Source organism: Panthera pardus, unplaced genomic scaffold (assembly GCF_024362965.1).
Source record: "Panthera pardus isolate Hobbes unplaced genomic scaffold, ASM2436296v1 HiC_scaffold_13, whole genome shotgun sequence".
Taxonomy (NCBI): Eukaryota; Metazoa; Chordata; class Mammalia; order Carnivora; family Felidae; genus Panthera; species Panthera pardus.
The window spans coordinates 130,315,362-130,342,909 of NW_026526688.1; the positions used below are offsets into that span (position 1 = coordinate 130,315,362).

General features: G+C 33.1%; 1 protein-coding gene across 4 annotated transcripts in view; it reads right to left on the reverse strand.

Annotated features, from left to right (window-relative positions):
• CCSER1 (coiled-coil serine rich protein 1) overlaps window positions 1-27,548 on the reverse strand; it is a 1,274,715-nt gene that overhangs the window by 1,129,327 nt on the left and 117,840 nt on the right. For all 4 annotated transcript variants that reach the window (XM_019464289.2, XM_019464296.2, XM_019464304.2 and 1 more), the window contains exon 2: window positions 3,028-4,392. In XM_019464289.2, the coding sequence (XP_019319834.1) occupies window positions 3,028-4,351 (1,324 nt within the window). In that variant the 5' untranslated portion in view covers window positions 4,352-4,392. The remainder of the gene's footprint in view (window positions 1-3,027; window positions 4,393-27,548) is intronic.

The following is a 27,548-nucleotide window of genomic DNA, read 5'->3' on the forward strand; positions in this document are numbered from 1 at the left end:
GTCATTTGTGACAACATGGGTACAACTGCAGGGCATTAAGCTAAGCAAAATAAGCCAGATAGAGGAAGACAAACACTCTATGGTATCAGTTACATGTGGATTCTTAAACAAAAAAATTGTTTTAAACAGTTGAACTGATTGAAATGCAAAGTAGAAAAGTGGTTGCAATTGGAGCCCGTGGGTGGCTTAGTAGGTTAAGCATCCAACTCTTGATTTCGGCTCAGGTCATGGTTTCATGACCCCCACCTTGGGCTCTGCCCTGTCAATGCAGAGCCTGCTTAGGATTCTCTCTCTCCCTCTCTCTCTGTCCCTACCCTGCTTTTGCTAAATACATACATATATACATACATAAATACAAACATGAAAAAAATGAAAAAGGGAAAAGAAAAAGTGGTTGCAAGAACCTATTAGGCCAAATATAACAGTTCTTTTTAAATAACTTTTTAAGCTAATGAATAAAAATTAAAATGCCAGAGTGCTCAACTTTACATTTTTTTCTGTTTGTTTATTTATTTTTGAGAGACAGAGACAGACAGAGAGAGAGAAAGGAGAAAGGGAGACAGGATTTGAGGCGGGCTCTGCACCAACAGCAGAGAGCCCAATACGGGGCTGGAACTCACCAGCCGCAAGATCATGACCTGAGCTGAAGTTGGACGCTCAACTGGATGAGCCACCCAGGTATCCCTATATTATTATTTTTGATATGACTACATATCTCATACATTCAGATATATATTAAATACTAGCCTAGATATGTTTCATAACAAATGCAGAATAAATTCAGTATTATGGAGTTTAGTGCACATAGCAACTCTTTCTTATATAAAATACATCTACATAACTGGTTTTCAAATGTTAAACTTCCAAATTATAAAATCCTTCTGAATGGCACATGAATATCTCCACAAAATGAAGAACTGAATTCTATTATTTTTTCCTTATCCACATTACCAGCTTGTTTGCCTATCCGTCTCTATTTTACAAGTTGTAGATAACCTGAATAAATAGCTAATGTCCCAAGAACAGGCAACATATTATCAAATTCATTGAAATTACTCTAATGTGGTAAATGGCTCATGATTAGGATCTTCGTGAACAGATTAATAGCAAGATATCTCCACAGAGATAAATATATATAGTATTCAATTTGACATTGAAGCAAATGATCGTTTCTAAATAAGAATTAGATATAATCAAGGTAAGTACATTTCTACCCTTTTTGTATTCCATTTCTTTAAAAAAAGACTGCCTAGATTCCAATTTGAGATCCACCATTTACTGACAATGTGATTTCATAGTTATTTAATTTAATCCTAAATTATTAATAACTGCCATATAAACTTTTAGTTAAGATTAAATGACACTTATCTTGATGAGCACTGAGTAAGATATGGAATTCATGAATCACTATATTGTATCCTTGAATCTCATATAACATTGTGTATTAACTATACCGGAATTAAAATTTCTTTAAATAAATGAAAAGTAAATTTAAAGAAAGATTAAATGAAATAATGAATACAAATTGCTCAACACATTTTTTTTGGCACATATTAAGTGTACAAAAAGGGTGAGCATCATCGATATCATCATCATTGTTCTTCTCATTATATTATAATTAAAGAAATAAGCAGATACAACTAAAGTTATAAGTACAGACAAGGTCACCAAGATCAAAACATAAAAAACTAGGCAGATGCATAAAAGTGATGATGTATCAAATGTGAAAAATATTAAGTTATACAATTATACAGCTAAATAATTCACTCAGGCATTTAAAATTTTTAAATTGTTATATTCATGGAGGGACTAGCTGGATTAATCATATAATCTTACGATGCTTGATACTCTATAATTTAACTTATTATAAGTTGTATATAATATTTTAGTGTTATCCTTAACGGTTTGGAAAGAGCTGGGGTCATGATGTCACTAAGCCTAGTCACTAAGAGCCTGAGCTTTGAACTGAGATAGTTGTAACTTGTGCTACTTAACAGCTATATGATCCTTGGTCGGTTTTTGCATTTGTAAAATGGAACGTGTAAATGTCTATCTCATAAGGTTTGTATCCCAAACAATTATGTACTAACTTTGTGACTTTGGACACATTACTTAGCCTATTTGTGTTCCAAATATCTTGACTGTAAAATGGGTTACTATAATAGTAGTGATTTCAACCATCTGAGAATTCAATGAATAATGTATCCAAAAAGCACAAAATGGGAAACGAGACACAATAAACATTCAATGTTGGGAGAACTAGTTGACAGTAACAGTAGTAGCAGAAGCAGCAAAGGCAGCAGCAGTGGTACGTCAAATACAGCCCAGTACGTGGTAAGAATTCAACAGTTTTCTTAACTGAAATTTATATTAAATAACAAAATTTTCTGTTAAATAACATAATGACATACTAGAGTAATTCAAGCACCCATTCCCCCTTTATAGAAAGCAAAGAGAAGGTACCCAAGGTTACACAGGTAGTTAATGACAGACACAAGTTTAAAACCAAGCTCCAAGAACAGTACTTTTAAAGCCTGCAAGTCTATTGTAATTAGACATAGAGACTATTTGTGCTGAAACGTGGATCCTACTTAATAAAGACAGTTTTGGTAAAATAAGAAATAGAATTTAAATTATAGAAAATTTCTTTCAGGGTGATTTTGGCTGGAATATACTCATTTTACTGACTAAGAAATACCAAGACTCATTTACCTTAAAAAAGAGAATCCTTTTACACAAAGCCACATCTCAAATACAAATAATTTCTTTCCCCTCTCTTCTGAGGGCCAGAATCTTGGCAACACAACTAAGAAAAATGAGTAGTATTGCTGAATTACATTGTTACCATAGTATGAAATTTAAAATCAAGTAGAGAAAAGATTTAAAATAAATTATAAATCAGAAAAAAAAAACTAGAGAATGAAAAATAAGGAAATGTGGTTTCTATTCATGGGATGAAATAAGAAGATTAAATAAACTAGAATGAAATTATAAATCATGTTTATCATACAAAGAAAATCAGCATACCTTTGGCAGGATTTGATTCGTATCCATATGATGTTTTGTTAAAAATATGATGATCACCAGAAGAGGGTATTATCCTTGAATCTGAAATAGGATGAATCCCTTTAACACGATCACTTATTGCTTTATGTTGCTCATAAAATCCAAGTTTCCTCGGAGAGCTTGTTGCCAACATTGTTTCACCATTTTGTACTACCTTATGTTCTTCTCTTTGCATATCTCCTGATAGATGAGTCTCTGACTTGTTCCCATTCATAACAGGTAGTTCAGTGATTTGCAATAACACTTCCTTCTGATTAGCAGCAGAGGTTTCTAGTAAGGAATTAGATTCAGTGCTACATCGGCCTTCTAACCTGTATTTCCCAGGAGACATAATTGCACAGGGAACAGTTCCCATAAGGTCTATTGTTGTCTTTGTAACAGCAGCAGGATTGGGAGAGATCTGAGAGGTAGAATCATTGTGGCCAAAGTTCTCACAGTGGGATGCCATGCTTCCACTTTTAGGAAATGCATCTGCTTCAGACACAGAATCTTCAGTCAAGGCTAAGAACTCTGAAGGTGTCTGAGCTGTTGTAAGATCAGCAGAAAGCAGGGGTGATTGTAAAGAGCTTCCTGCCCGTTCTGTTACATCCACAGAACAAGATGGAGAAGCTCTTACTAATACAGGTTCTCTCTCCTGGTACTGTGTAATTTCCAATGAGAATCCAGACTGTTGTACCAATGAAATGGATTGGCTCTGTGGAACTGGCTTAGAAAATTTATAGTGAGATGAAAAAGATTTAGTGAGTAGCTTCTTTGTTGACTGCTTAACAGAACGGCGAGTTTGTTCTTCTGTGAATCCAGAATCATCCCCTTCACTTTTGCCAGAACTTAGGCAATTTATAAAGACATTCTTATTAGTTGAGTGCTCCTTTTCCTTTTCAAAATCTTCTGTCAAGGATCTCGTTATTTTCTTATTTCGTGAACTACTAAAACCAACAGAATGTCTTCCCCTGGTTTTAATATGTTCTTCCAAACTCAGTTTCTGTATACTGCTATGACCAGATTGAGCACCATTTGAAATACTAAGGTTCTGGTTGGTAGTGTCTTGCTTAGGTTCACCTCCTTTCTTATGGTGGAAACTAATGGAAGGAGTACGGAATATGCTCCTGCGTTTACCTGTACTACCTGAGCTTGAATTCGTGCTGGAAGGAGAGGAACTGTGGACACCAACTGTATTACTGGAGGAGGGCGAAGAAGGAAGAGAATCATGTCTTCTGCTAATACTTCTTCTGAATATTGGCAACCGGGAGACCAGGGTAGATCGTCTTGATCCTGAGTCCCCCATTGGGACTCCAAGGCTTGAGCTGTGACAGCCAATTTAGCAGCCTAAAAAAGGTAAAACAAAAAGAACACAACAAAAGAAATCAATTATAAATAAGACATTTTAAAACAAAACACTGTTTTTCAGGACATGGACTAGAACTTGGCTCATACTAAAATGATAATAAAATTCTGATGAGGATTTTTTTTTTAATTTATAAGTAGCAAAACTATCCAGTGATTTGCACAATGATTTTATAATGGCTCAGCAATGTCAAGATTACCAAGAATATTTAGTCTATGCAAAAGATTGTTGGGTTGAGAAACACAAGATCACTATTCAAGACCCAGCCTTACTACTCCCACTGGTTCTATAATTTGGTAAATTGTTTAATCCTAACTTTTTATGTCTACATATTTAGATGCAGTAGTCTTGTGACAGCCATAATCATTGCCCTGTGGGTAATATGCCCCACTACTGCCTCTCTTGACCAGAAACAGATATATCACAAGACTTGAGAAGTTATTCACCTGAGCTTAACAGAATCACAGATCAGACTAAGGTATGATCTGACACTAGAATCTTCATTCAAAGAAAAAACAATTAGGAAGTACTCTTCTCCTTGGAGTTTGATTTTGGGACTTTTAGAGGTAATCAGGGCATTGATAGATGAAACTAAATGAGGAAGGATACAGTGTAGAGTTATAAACAAAATTAGGTTATGAGGAAACCACAACTATGAATTGAAGAAAAGACTCCAGTGAAAATTAATTCAACTGGTAATGTTGACACGAGTGAAAATACATAGTGACAGCAGCAGAAGCATAGAAAATTTATGAACCATATTAACATCAACGTGCTGATGATGAAGAAAAAGAAGGAAGAAAAAGTGAAGGTGGCAACTATATAGTTCATCAACCATGATGTCCCAAATACTTTTCTGACATAGATTATCTCTTTTAATACTTCTAACTGTAGAAGTAGATAATATTTCCATGGTCATTTTACAACAGAAAGGTAACTTTCTGTCATTGAGCCAATAAAGAGTAAAGCAAGAAACTAATCCTTATATAACCACAGGATCAGCTCATAATCAGCATGACAGAGACTGCTTTCAGTAAAGAGCCAAAACTTGTGCTGCTGAAGGTCCAGCTCTGCTTCCATTTCAGAGATTCTTAGTTGTAGAGTCAACCTGGCTATTCTGATGCCTGCTATTTTTCACTGGTTTTCATAATGCGCCGTGACTTGGTTTCTGTTTTTAGTTTCTGTATTTCACATAATTCCTTAACTGTAATGTATACATCCCCTCTGTCAAATTTTAATCAGACTGTTTCATTTTGGTTTTTGCAACCAAAACTACCTAACTGAACAATAACAAATACTACATAAAGTGACCAGACTCTATTTTATTATTATTAACAGATACATTACGAGAATGATCAAGTAAAATACTTTCATGGCCCTGAAGAAGTATATAAAATTAAAAATATTTTCTCTTTCAGATATGCATTCAAAAATATTTAATATTTTGTCCTAAATGATATAAAATCTAACAGATTTGTATTAGATGATTTTTATTAGATGATGAATTCACTAAATTTGAATTTAAATCAAACTATGTGTAAAACACTCCCAAAATATTTGCATATACTTGTAAATCTTTGGGAGAAGAAAGTTTAAAATACAAACAAAGACATTTTAGGTCTTAAAGTCTCACAAATTAGAAATATCTTATTTGGGGGGACCTGGGTGGCTCAGTCAGTTGAGCAGCTGACTTTTGATTTCAGCTCAGATCATGATCCAAGGTTGTGGGATTGAGCCTCACGTTAGGCTCAGCACTGAGCAAAAGCCTGAGATTCTCTCTCTTTCTTCCTCTGCCCTGCTCCCCAACTTGCTCTCTCTCTCTCTCTCTCTCTAAAATGAATGAATGAATGAATACATACATACATACATACATACATACATACATACATACATACATACATAAACAAGTCTAATTTTCCTCCCAGGTTAAATCTAATTTAACCAATATCTGATTTCCAAAGTGGATACAAAAAATAATACAATTTTTCATGATTTCACTCTTACTAATGCTTTAATTAACATCATTCTTAGATGTGATTTTTCATTTATATGCAAGATTTCCATTTAATGCTTAGTGAAGAGTTTTGCTATAATTAGAGTATTATCAACCATTACGATTTGCAGCTGGTGGTGCACCTATGGTTATCAATGCATTTATGTCAAGATATTTACCATTACTATTGTATTTTTTCAGTATTTATGTATATTGAAATATTAATTGGCCTTTTTTATTATTTCTTGCTTTTGTGTCAGCATTTAAAAATAGTGACTCAATCTCTCTTTAATAAGTATTCAAAGGATTTAACTAGTAAAAATTTCAGAAAAAAATTTACAGTAGTCACTCCTGTCTTTCTAAGTGCTTAATGAAAACAAGACTTTTATTGGGTACAAATAATACATTTAGGCTACTAATACACTTAACCTAATTGAAGTAAAAACATCATAGATACTAAGAGATATTTGTACATTGAATGAGATGACACAAAGTAGATATAAAATCTACTGGAGATAAAAATCCTTTAGATTTCACTTTGTCTACTGATAGTCTTTTAAATGAAGGTCTTGATTTCCTACTGAGAGCTTTCCAGCTAAAAAAGAGAAAGATAAAATATCTATAGGTTGGAATTACCCATATTCTTCAGAGAGACTCTTCAATGTCCAGATGCTCTCTATATCACCAGATTCATTATCCCCTTCCTATTTAATTCTCTATTTGGACTGATTACTACTTGCCATTTTCTGTTCACGTTCATCTTCTGGGAAACTGCAGATGTAGGACCGCCTGCTTGGGATGCCCCTCCTGTAACTCTGATTTGAAATATTTAGGAATATTTCTATGACACTGTCTTTTCCAGGAGGCCATCCCTGACCCTTTCCCCATCCTCTTCCATTTGGGATGTAATACTATTCCTTTACGTATCCTGCAGTATTACCTTACAAGTTAACATCTGTTTACCTGGCTTTACTATTTTACCTTAAGTTTCTTTGTGACAAAGGCCATCTATGCTTTGCTTTGAGACCCCAGTGTCTAATGTAATACACAATTAGTACCAATAGAGCAAATGGATTTCAGGGACAAAGTTTTAACTTGAATACATCAATATTTCAAACGTAAATAAACATATTTTCTGCCCACTACCATAAACAAATGCTGTAATTTTGAAGTTAATTTTATTAAATTACAACTTTTAGAAATTCGTAAGTTAATTGAAAGGCTTTCCAACTGTAAAATCATTCAATAATCTAAAATTTGCTAACATCAGGGGCGCCTCGGTGGCTCAGTCGGTTGAGCGTCCAACTTAGGCTCAGGTCATGATCTCGTGGTTCATGAGTTCGAGCCCCAAGTCAAGCTCTGTGCTGACAGCTTGGAGTCTGGAGCCTGCTTCGAATTCTGTGTCTCCCTCTCTCACTGCCCTTTCCCAGTTCATGCTCTGTCTCTCTCTGTCTCTCAAAAATGAATAAACGTTAAGAAATTTTTTTTTTAATTTGCTAACATCTAAAAGTGTTATGGAAGCACAATGCTGAACAAGTTGAAGAAAACAATATATCATAACAACTATTAATGAAAGACAAATGTTACACTGCAACATGTTAATATTATTTTTATAATTTTAGTAGAGCAATTATCCTTTCTTAATAAAACCTGTATATATTTTCATGTATTTTTATAAATTTTCAAATGAGATAAAATAAACATATTTTCTCAATTCTCCTCTATTTCTTGGTTCAGAAGACATATCACCTCAAGTCGTAACAGATGCCAAAATAATACACAGGTTGAACTAGACCTGCCCATCTGCCAGGGGCCTTACTATGATCAACATTATTTTATTTGGGAAAACAAATTTGTCATATAAGAGTGCATCTAATATCATTAAACCTATACAAACAAAACATTAGACTACTATACCCAATACCACCTACTGGATGCAGATACAGGCCCACTGGACATGATGTGAGACTCAGTTTGACCTCAACTGAAGAAACGGTATCCTTTGCTCTTTAACACCAGGATTTAACAAAAAGTTCCCAGAATGTATTTTATTCAGTGATCTCTACAACTTGAGCAAACACTATCATTACCCTTAAGAGAGTACAGCGTCATATGGTAGATCTATTCTGAATTACGTTAAAGATGAATCTTATTTGGCATGGTTCAGAAAAACACAATTTCTAGTTAAAGGGGATATATGCATTGCTAATGTTACCTATTTAAAACAGAGTAAAAGTAAAAAACACTGAAGAAATAAGACATACTGAAAAAAAAGTGTATACACACACACACACACACACACACACTTTCTTCCATGATTCAAGGCATAAAAAGACCATGCAGGGTTTTAAAGCAATCATCGTAGAAACTCATTACCATATACACAAATAGGCATGTCTGTCGGTGCAAATAAAACAAAACAAAATCCTCTTCACCTTTTTCTTTCCCATCATTTTTAAAATACTTGCCTAGAATTTGCATACCTCTCATATTTTTTTCACTATAAGTCAAAGATGAAGAGTCACCTGATGGCCCACATACTAGATAGTCCTAAGTATCCTTTGTCTTTCTCCCCAAATTGGTGATGTTTGGTTTATAAAACTAAAGAAAAAATACTTACCCACACATGCAATAAGTAAGAAAAAGAAAAATTGGATTCAAATCCAAGCTCTGTCACTTACTAGTAGCATGAGCTGAAACACAGATAATAATTATTTTCAGTATGAGAAGGTGCAACATCAGAAAGAAATGGCACTCTGCCTGCTACTGAGTAAATTTCTAGTTTCTTCCTTTTCTGATGCAAGTGGTACAAGATGGAGCACCACATAAAGAGATTATAAAAATGAGCTACTTGTCAAGATCTGGCTGAATCACTCCATTTTAAAAATCACCTAAAAATATTTTGGGGGGAAGATATATAAATTGATATCAGGTTTCCAATCCCTTATGGTGAACCTCCCCTAAGTATACATTATTATTGGAATTTAAAAAGAATGATCAATATTTGAAATGTTCATGAGGAATGTTGATGAAATAAATCTGGTCCCAGCTCTGTTCTTTCTCAGAAAAGATTTCAGAAAATAACCCAATACAGCCTAAGTGACCATGCTGAAAAGAAAATCTACAATACATGTTGAAATGGAAGAATGAAAATTCAGAGAAATCAAGTATTCTCTAAGTAAGAATTTGTCAACATTAAGAAAGTGATGAATGGCAGAAAATAAATTATCTGAAAACATATCAAAGAGCATTGGTCAACTTTTACTAAAATTAAATAAAATAATAGCTTGAAAAAGTTTCTAAAACAATCTAATTATGTCATTTTTTTTTCACAGATTTAAATGAGGCACACACCTGTTGGGTGGTCAGGGCTCAGCTGGAAAGCCCTCCAGTCCAGACTCTTTCTTTACAAAGCCATGCAATTTACACCTCAACATTATTTTACTTTATGGTAGAAGTTATTCTTAAATGAATTTCTAAAATGTTTTACTGTTTTCCTTAAATGAATGGGAAACTAATGGAAGCATTTTTAACAGATAAATCACTACCACAACATGAACAGGGACACCTCAGCCCCAGGGTCAGTGAGGGCAACATGAGATAAATTCAAAAACTGAATGATCAGGGCCAAGTAAGTGATCAATCACAGAGAAGAGAATGAGACTGTCAGCAGAAGATAGAAAGAGTCAGAAATAATATAATTGATTGGATATGTTTAATTCGCAAATCATTAAATTTGCATATAATTTAGCCACACTGAGTACATGAAGCTCTGTTCAAAAAATAAACAAAAAAATAATCCAAAAAAATCATTGCTTATATCAGAAATATCTACCTTTAGGTGAAGGTCACTACTCACAATGATTTGACCCTAAAGATGAAATGTAAACAGAGATAGATGGCCCCTGATTAGATCATATGTAAGCGAAGAATCACTGGGTTCTACACCTGAAACCCACACTGCACTATATATTAACTAACTTGAATTAAAATAAATATTTTAAAAAAGAACTGTATAGATAATCTCCTAGGAAAAAGAGAGAGATGCCAAATTAGCATGATAACAGGAACTATTACTATAGTAAAGGAGAATACATTTCAAAGAGATTATTCTAGCAGGATTTAGGGAAGCAGATGAGTTCCTTGCCTGAATTGATGGAAGAACAGGGGTCGTGATACATTATTTATAAAGACATGTAATCTTGAGACCCAGGCCTATATGATCTTAGTCCTTTAGTGACCAGAACAGACAATGGAGGGTAAAAAGAAATACAAAAATAATGGATTCTGGCCAGAGATTAGAGAGAATTTAATAGTGAAAGAAGTCAAAAGCCATATCCACATGTGACCAGGCTTAGGTAAATAAGACTACATTTATATTTTTAAAATGTTATAGTTTATGTTTTGGGATTTACACACTATGAATGTATAAGTGCTAAGAATGTGGACTCTGACACAAGCATGTCTAGACTTGAATTTGTCATGACACATGAGTTGTGTGACTTCGCAGTGGCTTAAAAGTTACTTAAATTCCCACAGCCTAAAGTTTCTTCATGAGGATAAACAGTTGCAACTGTCTTGAAGAATTTTTATCAGATCAAGTAAACACCAAAAAAAAAAAAAAACAACAATAACAACACTTAGTATAGGGTCTAACGTGATGAATGTTTAATAACTGTAACTTATTTATCAAGAATAATTAACCATACTTGTGTTGTTTCACAGCAAACTTTTTTCTAATTCAACTTAGAACTTTCCAAACCTCTCTCAAAGTTTTAATTCTGTCTACTCATAGATTAATACTGTCATTTCCTGAGTCAATTCTGAACAGGACACAATGACCATTAGAAGCTGCAGTACCTACATGTAGATGGGACTTAGAATTAGTATTGATATGTATGAATAAATAGTGATGTAGCCATTATTACATTTTTTAACTTGTTTCTTACAAATAATTCCATTCAACTATATCATGCTTTTGACCCAAAATGTTATTGACCATGCTGATCTCCTTCTTGACAAGTTTAGTTCAATTTTTTATTAATATTGAATTCAATTATCAGTCTTAGTTTTTTTATTTTCAACAAAATAATTCAGCCTTCAAGGATCAAATAACTGACATTATAAATATTCAAAGACTGTGTCTTAGGCTCCAAACAAGATTCCCAAAAGATGAATTTGATAAATTTGTTGAGCAATGCCAATGTCAATGTAACAAATACACAGATTTAAAGAGGATAGCACATGAAACAACCAACAAAACTAAAAGGCAACCAACGGAATGGGAAAAGATATTTGCAAATGACATATCAGACAAAGGGCTAGTATCCAAAATCTATAAAGAGCTCACCAAACTCCACACCTGAAAAACAAATAACCCAGTGAAGAAATGGGCAGAAAACATGAATAGATACTTCTCTAAAGAAGACATCCAGATGGCCAACAGGCACATGAAAAGATGCTCAACGTCGCTCCTCATCAGGGAAATACAAATCAAAACCACACTCAGATATCACCTCACGCCAGTCAGAGTGGCCAAAATGAACAAATCAGGAGACTATAGATGCTGGAGAGGATGTGGAGAAACGGGAACCCTCTTGCACTGTTGGTGGGAATGCAAATTGGTGCAGCCACTCTGGAAAACAGTGTGGAGGTTCCTCAAAAAAATTAAAAATAGACCTACCCTATGACCCAGCAATAGCACTGCTAGGAATTTACCCAAGGGATACAGGAGTACTGATGCATAGGGGCACTTGTACCCCAATGTTTATAGCAGCACTCTCAACAATAGCCAAATTATGGAAAGAGCCTAAATGTCCATCAACTGATGAATGGATAAAGAAATTGTGGTTTATATACACAATGGAGTACTACGTGGCAATGAGAACGAATGAAATATGGCCCTTTGTAGCAACATAGATGGAACTGGAGAGTGTTATGGTAAGTGAAATAAGCCATACAGAGAAAGACAGATACCTTATGGTTTCACTCTTAAGTGGATCCTGAGAAACTTAACAGAAACCCATGGGGGAGGGGAAGGAAAAAAAAAAGAGGTTAGAGTGGAAGAGAGCCAAAGCATAAGAGACTCTTAAAAACTGAGAACAAACTGAGGGTTGATGGGGGGTGGGAGGGAGGGGAGGGTGGGTGATGGGTAGTGAGGAGGGCACCTTTTGGGATGAGTACTGGGTGTTGTATGGAAACCAATTTGACAATAAACTTCATATATTGAAAAAAAATAAAGAGGATAGCACACATCTAAAAATATACATATTTGTTAATAATTAAAATTTATATTATTTTTCATAACCATATCTCACAATGGAGAAATTTGCATCGGTTTTAAAATATTTTGGAAAAAAAATTCCTCACAGCATTCTAAGTAAGGTTTCTTAGAAGCAGACCCTGAGCAAAGGACTCTTGTTCAAATAATTTATAAGACTCTCAGAAGGTTAAGAAAGGAGGATAAATGGACAGAGGGAAAAGTTAATCAAATATGTGGTACCAATGGAAACTAACTTCAGACTGATCCCAGGGGATCTGCTGCACTAACTGATACTCTGAGATACGGCTGATCTTTTGTATTCTCATGCCTGTCAACCATTTGTAAACTTCCTTAATACATGAGATAAAAAACTCTGAACCATATGCAATAGGCAATGGATTATCTGGAATATATAAAGAATTCTTATAAATCAATTTAAAAAAGACAATCCAAAAGGAAAAATAAGTAAAGAATATGAGCAAGCAATTCATAGAAGAAATACAAATCACCAATGAATACATGAAAGATATTCAAACCTATTAGTAATTAGGGAATATAAGAAGAACTCCTATAACACAAATAGAAATAGAAAAAAAAAAAGGAAGCAAAGTAGCAAGAAATACAGCAGGAATTTCGTAAGAAGAAACACAAATTTGTAATTATAAATCAGAAAAAATAGTTCCTGTAATTATTAATCAGAATTTCATAAGAAGAAACACAAATCTGTAATTATTAATCAGAAAAAAACTGCAAGATACTATTTCTTACAACTAACATTTTAAAACTAAATAATATCAAGTTTGGGTGAGTAAAGTGGTACTTATAGACACTTACAAAGAAGTCTAAATTGTCACAGTAATGTTAGAAAATTATGTATCAAAATACCAAGTAATTTCACTTGTCAGCATCTACCCTAGAATAATGCTCACACATCTGCACAAATATATATGTATAGGGATATTCACTGCTGATTTATATTAATTAAATATAAATGTGCAACAATTAAGAGAATTTTAAAAATATTACTTATCTATTGCACAGTATAATGCACAAGAGCTAAACATGTAAAGTAAAAGATATAAACTGACATAGAAAACAATCTCCAAAGCATTTAATTAATAAAATCAAATAGCTAAAGGACATGTTTTATAAATTACAAATGTATTATGAAATTTTTAAAGTAATAAATATTCTACAAATTTACATACATGTATATGTATAGGAAAAAATCTGCAATAACCTATTTCAAAGTGTGAACAGGGATTATCTTTGAACAGGATCTTTGTATTCAGGGCTGTCATCAATGAGGACATTAGTGTTATGTGTAATATGATGAAGTTTTAACAATATGAATTCGTGAATTATTTTTATAAGTAAACCTTTAAAATTCAAATTAACATAGTATAAAAATACATAGCCTATCAAAAGATTAAACATGCTAAAAGTAACTTGGAAGGCACACAAAAATTAAAAATAACTTGCCTCTGGAAGAAGCAGAATGAACACCTGGGAAAATGTTTTTTCTAAAAATAATTTGAAAACAAATAACTAATAATTTGACCCAATATGACAAAATGCAAATACTAATTCTGGGTATTTCACTAATCACTTCAAACATTTTATATTTTAACACAAAATATTTAAATAAGTAAAACCTATGGTAGTGCTAAGAATCCTGGCACTGATACAAAGGCTTGGTATTTTCCTGAACCTACATTTTTAACACTGAAATTCATATTTTATGTGACTGTCGGTTGTAACTGTATCTATTTATAAATTGATATTTACTTTTCCATCAGCTAAAATTGTCTTTAGTTTAGCTATTGAGAGCTATTTTTCCCTCTTAAAAAACTTTCATTATTTCTTTACCATATGACAATTCATCTAAATGTTGTCAGTGATAAGTCAGACACAACTGATTCATTCCAGATTTTCACAGTCTTTTTAACGTTTTGGTATTTCATAATGCAAACATTAAGCCACTACATATTATTTTATATAGTTGGCTAATAAAACTGAATTACATGATGATCTGGAAGCATATGGCATTATGACATTTTCTCATTAATAATAAATTGAGGCCATTATACTATTTTTTTTTGAGGCTAGTAAACTAACCAGAAAGGTCCGTTTATATTTGCTCAATTCAAAATGCATGCTTCTTTTAGACATTTAAAATGTTTTGTTTACTAATTAAAATCACCGGATTTCTTATATTTTATTTTCTTTACTAAAAAGTAAAGGAGCAACTTTATAACAAATAACCTGCAGTTGTGCTTACATACCAGCAGAGGGTGCAGAAGAGCTTCCTTTCTAACAGTCAAGTCTTTCTTACAACTTTCAAAACCAATTTAAGATTTATTGGGCAGCTAATTATCAAGTCCTTTGTGTAAATGAAAAATGAAAGTCTCCAAATACATTAGAAAATTGTGTTTTTTTTTTTAAACAGATAGCACCTTGTAAAAATAAATTGCGTTTTGAATTGAAGGAAGACTCCAATTCTTGGAAGTTAGAATAGCAAAAATAAGAGATTTTTTTTTAGTTATTCACTTATAAGTATTTATAGAACTGGTATTTTATTTTGTTAATTTTTAATTTTTTTAATGTTATTTATTTTTGAGAGAGAGAGAGAGAGAGAGAGAGAGAGTGAGTCAGTCCAGGTGGGAGAGGGGCAGAGAAAGAGGGAGACACAGAAACTGATGCAGGCTCCAGGCTCTGAGCTGTCAGCACAGAGCCCTACACGGTGCTCAAACCCATAAACTGTGAGATCATGACCTGAGGTGAAGTTGGACGCTTAACCTACTGAGCCACCCAGGTGCCTCTAGAACTAGTATTTTAAAAAGAATTCAGATTCAAATATATCAATGAAAATTTATTATTTATTTTCCAACAGTTTCTTCTCACTGTTTTCTAAAGAGTAAAAGATATGCACTGCTTTATAAGATACATATTAATATAAAAAAGATAAAGCATATAAAGATAGTATATAAATAAAGATGGTGGCGTCTCTAGTTCCTATATATGTTGTAAATATCTATCCCTTAATTTTTTAAATTTTATTTACAATATTGCATAGAACAGCTCCTGGTCACAGACACAAATATAAATAAGAGAAGAAAAATACTGTCATATGTCAAATAAGATGACACAAAACCAGAGGGAAAGAATCTTTTAAACACAAATTAGAATACATATTAGTAGATTAAACTTAAAGATAGCTACACTTGACACATAAATATGTTATACCTGTGTCTGTGTGTATATTATTGGTAATACACACATCTGACAATACAAATCAGCATTGGCAGTAACATGGAGTTCAACATTTTCAATGTATGCTCCAGTTTAAACATAAACTGGATCAATAAAAATATAAACTTAGATCAATATAAGTGAAAGTCAGCATTGGCCTGATGAAAGGGAAAAACAGAAATGAGTACACTTGCAAATCATTACTGCCCTTCTTTTCTTATAAATACTGTTAGAGCTGTATCCTTTATGATGCGAATGGCAGCATGTTGCAGAACGTGCTCATTTCCATTCAGTTATGTGTTGGCATGGTGTACAAATTCTGTTAGAATCATTTTAAAAGAATCTTGGATTTGTTTTTTTTTTAAGTGTTGTCTTCGAATTTAACATGCAATGATCACATTTGTCAATGATACTGTTTCATAATATATCTGTGGAAATCATTTCCCTTGGACTCTGTTTCTCCATTCATAAAATTAGAGAACTGAATACATGATTTTTGTGAGTCTAATTTATTAAAATGCATGCACACCATCTGTGAAATTTAGGATTCACACTCACATACACACATACACACAACACACATCTGATAATAAAACGACATTCTGAATATAAAGTTTTTTCAGTTCAAAGTTAATAATGAACTAGATTCAGGATTGCTTCATTGATAGTTAAGTGAAAATAAAATTCCATAGAGTATTGCCACAAACGTAGATGTAGTATATTTTACAAAAAGAGAGCAAGACTACATCTGGGAATGCAATCTAGTAGTCACATGATAAAATTAAAATGTGATAACAAGTTTCTTTTTTCCCCATATAGTGTATTTACTTACATAAATTATTGAAATTGACCAAATCATATATATTTTTCTTACTTTTCTCTTATTATTTAAAATTGTAGTTTGTAATACATGAATTATAACAGGGGTGGATATAGTTTTTAGAATCTAGGAAAGAAGACATGGCTAATATTTAACATACTTTAATAATAAATTTCTCTGATAAGGTATCAGATTAAAATTATTTCAGATTATGCTCAGACACATTTTAAATTGGTAGAAAATGCAAATAATAAACAATTAATATATTATATTAATATATTAATTTTTTGAGGCTAGTAAACTTATATAACTTATAACGCTAGTAAACTTATATATAAAATATAACTAAAAATAGAACTTACCAAATATATTAAAGTATATTCTATTACCTATGTTGTTCTTTAATTAAAATTCATTTATTTTTAAGAGAAACCGCATAACATATATTACAATAAAGGAACATAGTAAATTCAGCTCATTCCTTTCTTTGTTAAACACATACACACACACATACACACACTTTAAGCTTTTTTTTTATTTTATTTTTTATTTTTTTTTAAATTTACATCCAAATGAGTTAGCATATAGTGAAACAATGATTTCAACTTTAAACTTTGTTAATAAATTCATTAAGTTATCTTCTAGTGGTCCTGCATCAAAGACCATTATATGAAATGACGGACTGCTCTTGAGTTTATATGGACTCACATACTGTTAATTTGATAGAATAATTAGTAAGAGTGAACTCAGGAGAGAAGGACCTATGTTTCTGCCAAATGGGCTGTGTTAGCTCTCTGTATTTGGTAGCAAGAGTAATGTGTCAGACTTGAGTTGCCACTAGATGGAGATTTTGCATCTTGGAACATGTAAGGAGTTCTACCTTGGTGTTCATCTGGAAGGTGAACTTCTGTTTGTGGATAAAGAAATAAAAATCCAGTTGGCTAAGTAGCTCATTCAAAGATGTACAGATAGGTGACTAAAATAACATTTATAGAGCTCAGAGTTCCTGTAACAGAATTAACTCTAATCCAAACAAAAGGAGAGACTGTCATTGCCAGAAACATGTCCTTATTTCGAACAAACAAAAAGACTCTTGTTCTATACACATCTGATATATCTATATAATTATTGTTCCCATTTATGTATAATTTTAAAATAAAATTTATTTTCAAGAAGCTACATTAACATAGTAAGTTTTCTCTTTTTTTTTTTTTTTTTCCTTTTTGTGGCTTTTTTTAAAACTTAGTCACAAATTCCCTGGTGCCCTCATATTTATGAGTACATAAGTCATCTCATTTTAATCTTCCTAACAACTTTATTAGATAACTATAATTCTTATCAAATAAATAAATTTAGAGTCAGAGAGGTAAAGTTGAGATTTGAATCCAGGTATTTCTGATTCAACAGATAAATTTTAAAATTATAGCGCTCTGTTAAATGCACAAAATAGATACAGGGACAATAATATTATATGATATTAAATAATAATATTCTTAAGGCTATCGCTACCTTAAGAATGTGTAATTGGGAATGGCTTAGTATCCCAAATTAGTATTCCAATGACAGATCCATTAGAAAGTAATCAGAGGACTTTTAAATGATGCTTTAATTACAAATCACAGGGAACGGTTAATTCTGCAGAAAAAAAATGCAGCCACTAGCAAAGAATGTGCAGAGTGTTGAGTTCAACATTGAGAAAGAGAGAGAGAAAGAAATAGTTGTTCCATCCTACAGACTTAACTAGTCTAACAGCTGCATGTACAGGACTGAATATTAAATAAGGACATAAGCAAGATCTAAGACTATTTTGTTATTCATAATAAAATCTTAAAAGAAAGAAGCATGCATGCAAGCTTCAAAAGAATGAAGAAAAAATATCATCCAACGAAGAGAAGGTTATCAGAAACTGGGAGAACCTACAGGGAGCCCTGCTTGCTTTGTCTGTGCAGAAACAACATAATAGACTGGAACACCATGTATATATTTTATAGTATAAACTATATATAAACATTTCAATGGTACAATGGAATAATTACAGAATGGGGGTCATAATCATCTCAAAATATTTTTTTAGCTTTCCTCTGGACACCTTAATATCTCATTCTGGTTTTGTCCTGTGTAATCAATCTAAGGGTTAAATTTCTGGATCCACATCTTCTGGGTTTGGATTCTGGCTTGTGCACTCGTTAACGTTGGATAAACTGCTTATTCTCCCTCTTAGCCTCAGTTTCACCATGTGTGAAATGGAGAGAACAATAGCACTTACCATTATAACTATTATGAGGAGTAAATGAGCTAGCATGCGTTGAGTGCTTAGACCCATGCCCAACACAGAGAAAGTGTTAGCTATTTTTACTATTGTGAAATTATGTAAAGTGTGTCCAACTTTTCTATTTTAAGAATTTGAAATAGGAATCTTTATCAAGAATCTGGTGCCTCAAATGGTAAAAACTCTTAAAGCAGCACCCTTTGCAGAATTTTCTCTTAATAAGGTTTGTGTCTACATGAGCTATAAGTTAAGATACTGTAAACATGGATAGAGTGGGATAATATTTTCCACAAACCCTTAGGGTAAAGACCTGCACTGTAGCCTGGAAATGACAATGGAGGTAATAAATCTGAACATTCTACATGAAAGATGAACTCTTTTTTTAGTTTTCTTCTATTCAAGTGTATTTTATGCAGATACCTTGGATAATTTTATGTTGTTCACACTGTTTGGCACAATAATTTCAAACTTGTTTTGTTAAAATAACTGAAAAGCTATATAATTCCTAGCACACTTTAAAAGTTAACCACCAACGGTTTTTTCATTAGTTTAAATATGGCAAAAGAAGTATTCTTCTGGACTACTATATACTTTATATGTGTTTTAAATATATTGTCATTAACGTTATCAAGCAACATATTTTGCTTATTTGAGGAAAAGATATATAAACACATGTCATTATAATCTAATTGGAAAAAGCAATCCTCATTGTCAAACCAAACAGCCAAGGAAGATTCTTCTTCAGAAGAAAAGGTTTAAATCATCAAATAAAACTCTTAATACCCCCAAGTCAACATTCTCACTTAGTCGTATTTGGAATCTGAAAGGAAAAAGGAAGGGGGAGGAAGGTAGGAAGAAATAACTTGGAATATTGCTTCTGTAAAATAAGGCACTATCCCCTCCGATATTTCTTTTAAGAAGTACTCACAGGACTTCCTGAATAATAAAATATTTTTGACCAATACCTTGGATATCCTTAACGAGTAGACAATGCATTCTAGAAAGATTCAGAAGAGGTGAGAAATTTAAGTTTGCCCTTCTTTGTAAAGTGGGAGATCATAAAAGTCAAAGGGAAGAAAATGAACTGACAAACCTCAGAAGCTTCTCAAGCAAGATAAAGAAATGGAAAAGGATTCAGACATTGATTCTCTTAAAAGTATCCATACCTATGTAGGCCAGGGTGAGTCCTAGAGACCCCGTGTCTGAATACCACCACTCTAGCATACACAAAACAGTGGGTTCTCTCATTCAAGTAATTCAAATATAGGAGATACACCTTCTTCTAAGTACAGAGAATGCAAAAGAGAATAACAGACACTAGGTTCCATTTCTGGTGGAGTATCTATTCCAGCAAAGGAGATAAAATGTAAGAACTCAAATGTACCTAACAGATATTATCGTACGGTGTATATGCCATGTAAAAAAATAATCATGGTAATGAGATAAGTGAAGGGGGAAAGTGTGGAGGTAGGGGTATTTGAGATGAGTGAAGATCAGTGGGAAGAACATTTCTGACAGAGGCAACATCCAGTACAAACTCCCTGGGGCTGGCGTGAGTTTCATGTATCCAAGTAACAGTGTGAGTTAAGGGAACGAGTGTATGAGATGAGGTGGGTCCTGAAGGTGGAGGACCAGATCCTATAAGGCTTCATAGGTTATGTTAATATGCTTAGATTTTATTCCAAATGCTAGAAAAAGCCAACGGTGAGCTAAGTTAAAAGAGTTATATAACTTCTTTATAAAGGCTGGACAGTAGACATAGCCAGCCAATTAGGAAATTACAATAGTCCAAAGAAGGATGATGGTGATCTGGTCTGGATAGTCATAGTACAGACAAACAGGGTAATAGACTTGGTTATCTTGGGGTGTGGGGAGCACCAAAAAGAACTGCTGATGGATAGGATGTGAGGGGGGAGAGAAAGAGAGGAATTAAAAAAAATGCTTAGGTGTTTTTTTTGTTTTGCTTTGTTTAAATATGATTGTTGGGTTGTCATTTGTTTTAACTGGAGGAAGAAATGCTACTCAAAATGACCATCACAAAGGTAAAGTCAATATGGTATAAATGAAGAACAGACATAAGAAGTATTAACTTATGATTGAATATTCAACATAAATAATAAATCTTTTTCATATTGAAAGTAAAGTGTTCCTATAATATAGTTTTTAAATATAAGTTCGTATCTGACCCCAAAGTTAGAAAATCTGGGAAATATGGAAAACACAGGAAAATATAAAAGATGAAAAGTATCATGGTACTCTGTTTATATTTTTTTTAAGTTTATTTGAGAGAGAGAGTGCATGTGGGTAGGGGAGGGGCAGAGAGAGAGGGAGAAAGAGAATCCCAAGCAGTCTCCATGCTGTCAGTGTAGAGACAGGCTCAAACATGGAGGTTTGAACAGGGGCCTCCAACAGGGGGCTCAGACTCATAAACTCTGATATTATGATCTGAGCCAAAATCAAGAGTCAGATACCTAACCAACTGAGCCACCCAGAGTCACCCGAGGTACTCTTGTTTATTTTTAAATGCAGGGATTATTCATTTCACGTGGCACAATGTTAACTAAAGCATGTGCATATGAGAACTGCATCCTTGCTTTGCACAATTCTGTGATACTTAACTCTCATGAGTCTGAGTCAACACAGTAAATCATTCAAAGCAATGAAGAGCGTGTACTTTTTCAGGTAATTTTTATGTCATTAAGATAAAGTAAAAATATATCTTTCAAGCAATTTCTCACATATTATCAACTCCTCATAAGTTTTAACAGTTGGATGATATTTCTTATAGGGATTTACCATACATTATTTAAGGTAAAACATATAGGTAGCTTCAATCATTTCTGCTAAATATAGCAATCTTATACTATACTATTATAAGAGTAATCCATTTCACCTAAATAGTAATTCGATGGCATTAAATGTCTCCGTTTTTAGCTGGTCCAGTGTTGGGAGTTTTTATTAATGAAAGAACCCTAAGTGATGTTTTGGATTTTAGCCCAACAGCAGTAGTGCATCTATTATCAGCATAGCTGGACCAAAGTCCTATGTGTAAATCTCTTCTTGGTAATAAATGAAGCTGCTTAAAGTCTACAAACTCTTTCAGGCCACTAGAGTACTATTTAGTAAATTGCCAGAGCAACACACTATGGTTGCAGCCACCAGAGGCAAAAATGTCTAATCACAGTATGTTTATTTGTCCTCAAGATGTCTCTCTCCCATTCTACAATGATTAATTCACTCGAGGCCATGTAGACAGAGTAAGAGCCACCTCTCTATAGCACTTGGACAAATCAAGTCAAGAAAGCAGGCAATAAGGTGAAGAATACGGACACAGAGATAGGATATTTCCAAAGAACGTATATCTATTTACAGGTAAGTGATTCGGCATGCTTTATTCAATCTCCTACAAAGTGGGAGATTAGGCATTGGGTATTAGGCATAAAAGAAAGTTCAAAATAAATACAGACTCGCTCCCTCCTGCCCTTAAGAGGTTTATAATCTAATTAATTAAACTAATATTAAAGGAAACCAAGGCTAAGTGTGAATGATACTGTGGTACTGACTATAAATACAATTATAGTTCTGAGAAGAGAACAATGTAGACTGGAAGAAGAAACTAATTAATAAGGAGCAAACTTATGAAACTTAAAAGATATGAAGATTTGAGACTAAACAGTTTTCGTAGTGTTTTGAGATGTAAGAAATTTAGTTCATTTATTCAATAAACTTCCAATGAAAACCCTACTCTGTTTTAGGTTGGACACTGAGGGTGTTCTTTTCTTTTCCCTCTCTCTCTCCTAATGCACTGTCATTAGATCATGGAATACAAGAGCTACAAAGGAACTAAGTGATGATCACTGAAGCCAGTGGTTCTCAAGGTATAGTTCCCACCCCAGCAAAGTCAGCATTACTTGGGAAATAATCAGAAATTTATACTGTTCAACCACAGAGCCAGAAACGTTCAATCAGAACCTGTAGGGGTCTCACCTAGCACTCTCCCCCTCAGATGACCCTCAGATGATTTTGATACACTGATACATCTTAGAGATTGGACACCACTGATCTAAGCAAATTAACGAAGAACCTGAGGCTATCATGAGGTGATTACGTAATGGTTAACAGCAGAACAAGAACTAGAAACATGATTTTCAACTCACAAGAGAACATTCTTTTTACTCCACTATAAAATAAATGCAAATTTTCTTTTGGTTCCAGGAACTTCTTTATCTTTCCCATTTCCAAACATGAACTTTAGAAAATTTAAAAGCTGCTTGTAATAGTATGTACTTTGTAAAAAAAAAAAAAAAAATGTATTCCCTTTTCACATGGAGGTGAACTAAGCAAACTAAGAATCTAATGTAAGATATTTTATATTTTTTATTAATTAAAATTTTATGATTTGTTGTAAAACAGAACTAATTTGAAAAAAATAGTAAAGAACCATACAAAGAAAAAAACTGTCTTTTAATGTTATTTTTCTATTTTTCTGTAGTTTTCTTTTATTCCTGATTGATTAGTTAGCTCTCTTTATATGTGAAAGATATAGCTCTTTGTCTTATTTTATATATTTTCCTATTTCATTTTTGATATTTTAACATTTTTGTTTTGCTTTTATGTAATCTAAAACATTCACGTCTGTTATTATTTTTCAGTGTTTTATTCTTTGAAAAGTTTTGTCTTTCCTAAAAGAAGGTGAAAATTCACCCATTTCTTCAAACATTTGAGGGCCCATTTTTATCTTTAACTCTAATTCATGTATATTTTTAAGTGTTAGTTCCAAATTTTAGTGTTAATGAAAATCACTTGGAGAGCTTGTTAACAGATTATTGAATCTCATTTCCACAGTTTCTGAAATAACAGCTCTAATATAGTAAGTTCAGCATTTCTAACAAACCCCCAGCTGTTGTTGATGGTTTTGGTCTTAGACCACACTTTGATAACCAGTAGGTAAAGAAACTGATCAACAAACAAAACACTGTGTGTGCATGCAGGATCTGGAAATTGTGTACTGTACTAGTTTACTAGTATCACGGCTAAATGTAAGGTGCAAAGGGGTGAAATCAGAACGAGATAAAGATGTGGGACTAGAGTCCAAATATCTTTGAATGTTAGGAGTACGAGTTTTTCTCTAAGGCAACACAAACCTGTCCAAGATTGAAGAAATATATTTATAATAAATGCTCACTGAATTTAATTGTAAGCTAATGACTTCTCTTTATGTTATGTTAACCTTCACCACTGGAAAAAAATGTTTATAAAGAAAGCACCTATCAAGGAATTTGTATGACACAAATTACCAAAGAATTCTATAAATTATTTTTAATGAACCAAACTAATCATTCTTATGCTTTATTGAAATTTAATTATCACCTTAACTGAAATCATGAAGTCTGCCTCATTTCCTTTTCCAAACAATGAAATTACAAAATACAAGAAAAGTACAAATCAAAAGTAAAATAGATTTAACCTGAAATCATAAATTCTATTTGATACAGAGTATTTAGTGTATGTAATGTAACATAATCATTCAAAACAATGCTAGAGTCTGACTTAAAGTCACACCAATGATGGAATGCTTTTAAACCACAAAATTCCATGAAGTATTAGGGTTTCTCTGACAAAAATGATTCACTAAGAAGCTTACCTAAAAGATGTTAGTAGAGTAATGGGTTATCACTAGATAATGATCTCTCACTGTTACATAGTAGACTGCCAGGAAGAAATACATGGAAAATAAATACCCAGGTAAAACAAAGGCATTTATTTTCAAAGCAGAAGAAACCAACCCTACAGTAATGCTGCATGACAATCATATTACTTCCTTATACCAAATGTTTTGATGTAACTTTGATCACTTAGAACTCACCTACCTGTTTTCCTTTTTTTTTTTTTTTTTTTTTTTTTTTTCTGGACAGAAAACCTTATCAGCATCAATAGGATCTATGAGTGAACTGGATAGAGTCACAAGCAGAAGATTCACAAGCAGAAGATTCACAAGCAGTCAGATTAAAATGATTTTGTGAGACACAGTGACCTAAGATTTTTGTGAGACACAGTGATTTTTGTGAATGATTTTTGTGAGACACAGTGACCTAAGAGGTCTCTTTTATGAACTATACAACTCCTTTACGTATTTCTCTCCAAGAGCTTTCATATTCCTTTCTAAGAACTCATAAGGAGAGCAGCCTCCAAAGTAACCTAAAGAGGACCACAGTAAATAGGTAAGATATAGGTTTATTGAGCAATAATTTTTAGGGATTTGTAACAGAGTTCTGCTGATAATTATTAGGATAAGTTAAGATGAACATCTGGAACATTAATTACTTCAATATGTATAAATCTCAATTTTGGTTCTATATTTGTATTTATATTTATGTTACCAATTAAAATGCTTTAAAAACACCAATGCCAGGGTCCCTGGGTGGCTCAGTTGGTTGAGGGACAGACTAGGGCTCAGGTCATGATATCACGGTTTGTAAGTTCGAGCCCCATGTAGGGCTCTGTGCTGACAGCTCAGAGCCTGGAGCCTGTTTCAGATTCTGTGTCTCCCTCTCTCTCTCTGCCCCTCCCCCACTCATGCTCGGTCTCTGTCTCAGAAATAAATAAACATTAAAAAAATTAAAAAAATAAAATAAAAAAATAAAAACACCAATGCCAACAAAATTCATTAATATTCTAGACTGCATTAAAGAAATTAACTATTAACAACAATAAAATATATATATATAATACATGTATATATGTATTCATATATAATTTAACCTAGTTCACAGAAGTATTGGATACTTTTTAATATCCTTTTGAGATTAATAACCATTCGGAAAAACAGACACATTATACAGTACTCTTATTGGCATAAAAATAAATATTAGAGCAAAAGATGTATATTAATATAAAGTGATAACCCATTTACAAACCAAGTACAGTTAAAAATGCTTTTAGTGAAACTGGAGTAAAAGCTTTATAACAAAATATCAACAACTAAAAAGCACTCAAACATATTAATTCAAGTCTAATTAGCATGCAGATGCAATTAAGCTGATTCAGGAAGTATAAAACCAAGATACCATATGGTTCTTAGTTCTCCAAAATTGCAGACATAAATGTGGATTTCATATACTGGTATCTGAACACAGTACTACTGAGAACAGAACGCTCTGCACAGTCATCCTTAGTGCCTTTTGAAAATTCGGTTTCAAAAATACAGTGTTTTTATTCCATCAGAATGTGTGAGAATGAAATGCAGCCAAACTGGCACATCAATCATGGGTATCCCCATGGTGACTCAAGTTGGATTTTTTTCAGTGAATAAACTAATGCTGTCTCAATTACACAATTCTGCTTATGTTCAAGTTTTAAAGTTCAGAATTACGAACCAATTATAAACAGTATACATGTATCTTTCAATACATATATTTTGAAGGCACTGGTTACTATTCATAGTTTCCAGACTTTACAACACTATGAAAAAAGATAACATAGACAAAAATAGACTTGAGAATGTCAGTGATTTATTCCTATGAATTGCTTTACTAGGCATGATTATGGTTTCCTTTCTCTATTTTCTCATTAAGAGGTGAATAAAAAAATTACCTGGGCAGGGGCAGGATGAGGGAAGCTATGTAACCCAAATCAGCAACAGACAAAAATATTTTTAACATCTATACTACCACATAGCTATACTAGTTAAGTAAATAAAATGAGACCATTGTGTATAAAATACTTTTCAAGTTGGAAAATAGTACAGATGTATGTAAATATCAGTATGATTTCAAATGTTTTCAGCCTATTGAATTTCAAATAACTTTATATATGAGCAAACACTGGGCACTGTAATGTGACCATGTGATTTGCAAAGCACCAGGAATGGAACTGGCTAAGACAATAATCTATGCTGAAACATGACTCTAGAGCTTTATCTCTACTTTACTGGAAGTGTTCCAATGGTTCCTCAACCAATGTGATAAAATATTTAGATTAATGGGTTAAAGACATTCTCATATGTCACAGAGTCTGGTTTTCTTATTCTAATTTTCCAACTTGGCAAAGAGACATTCGGGTAACTCTCACTGAAGGAGAGAAGAGGATAGTTGGGAAATTTATATGCACAAGTAAATGAGGGCCTAGGTTAGGTCTGATTTATAGCCTCTAGATTTCTACTTTCCCGGTTATCTTGTATGAGTCCATAGACCTCAACCTTAAAAAAGAGGTCCATTTACTGGGGGAGAGGGGAGGGGTTCAAGCAGTTATGTAAGAGTCCAATGTTCAGTTAGTCCCTGTGATTTAAAAAAAAGAAGATGAAGAAAGGAAGTAGGGGAGAGAAAGAGGAAGAAAAGAGAGGAGAGATAGAGTGTGATATGACCTCATTATTTATTCAGAGAAATATTTTCTGCAGACTAAAAGATTCATCATCAGAATTTAACTACCATATTTGGAATAGTGGCTGTAGTTCTTCAATCCTCAGATTCTTGAAATCAAATAGGAAAAACACGTTAATAAGATGGATGAGTTTGTAATCCTCCTCTTAACAACTCTTTGGAA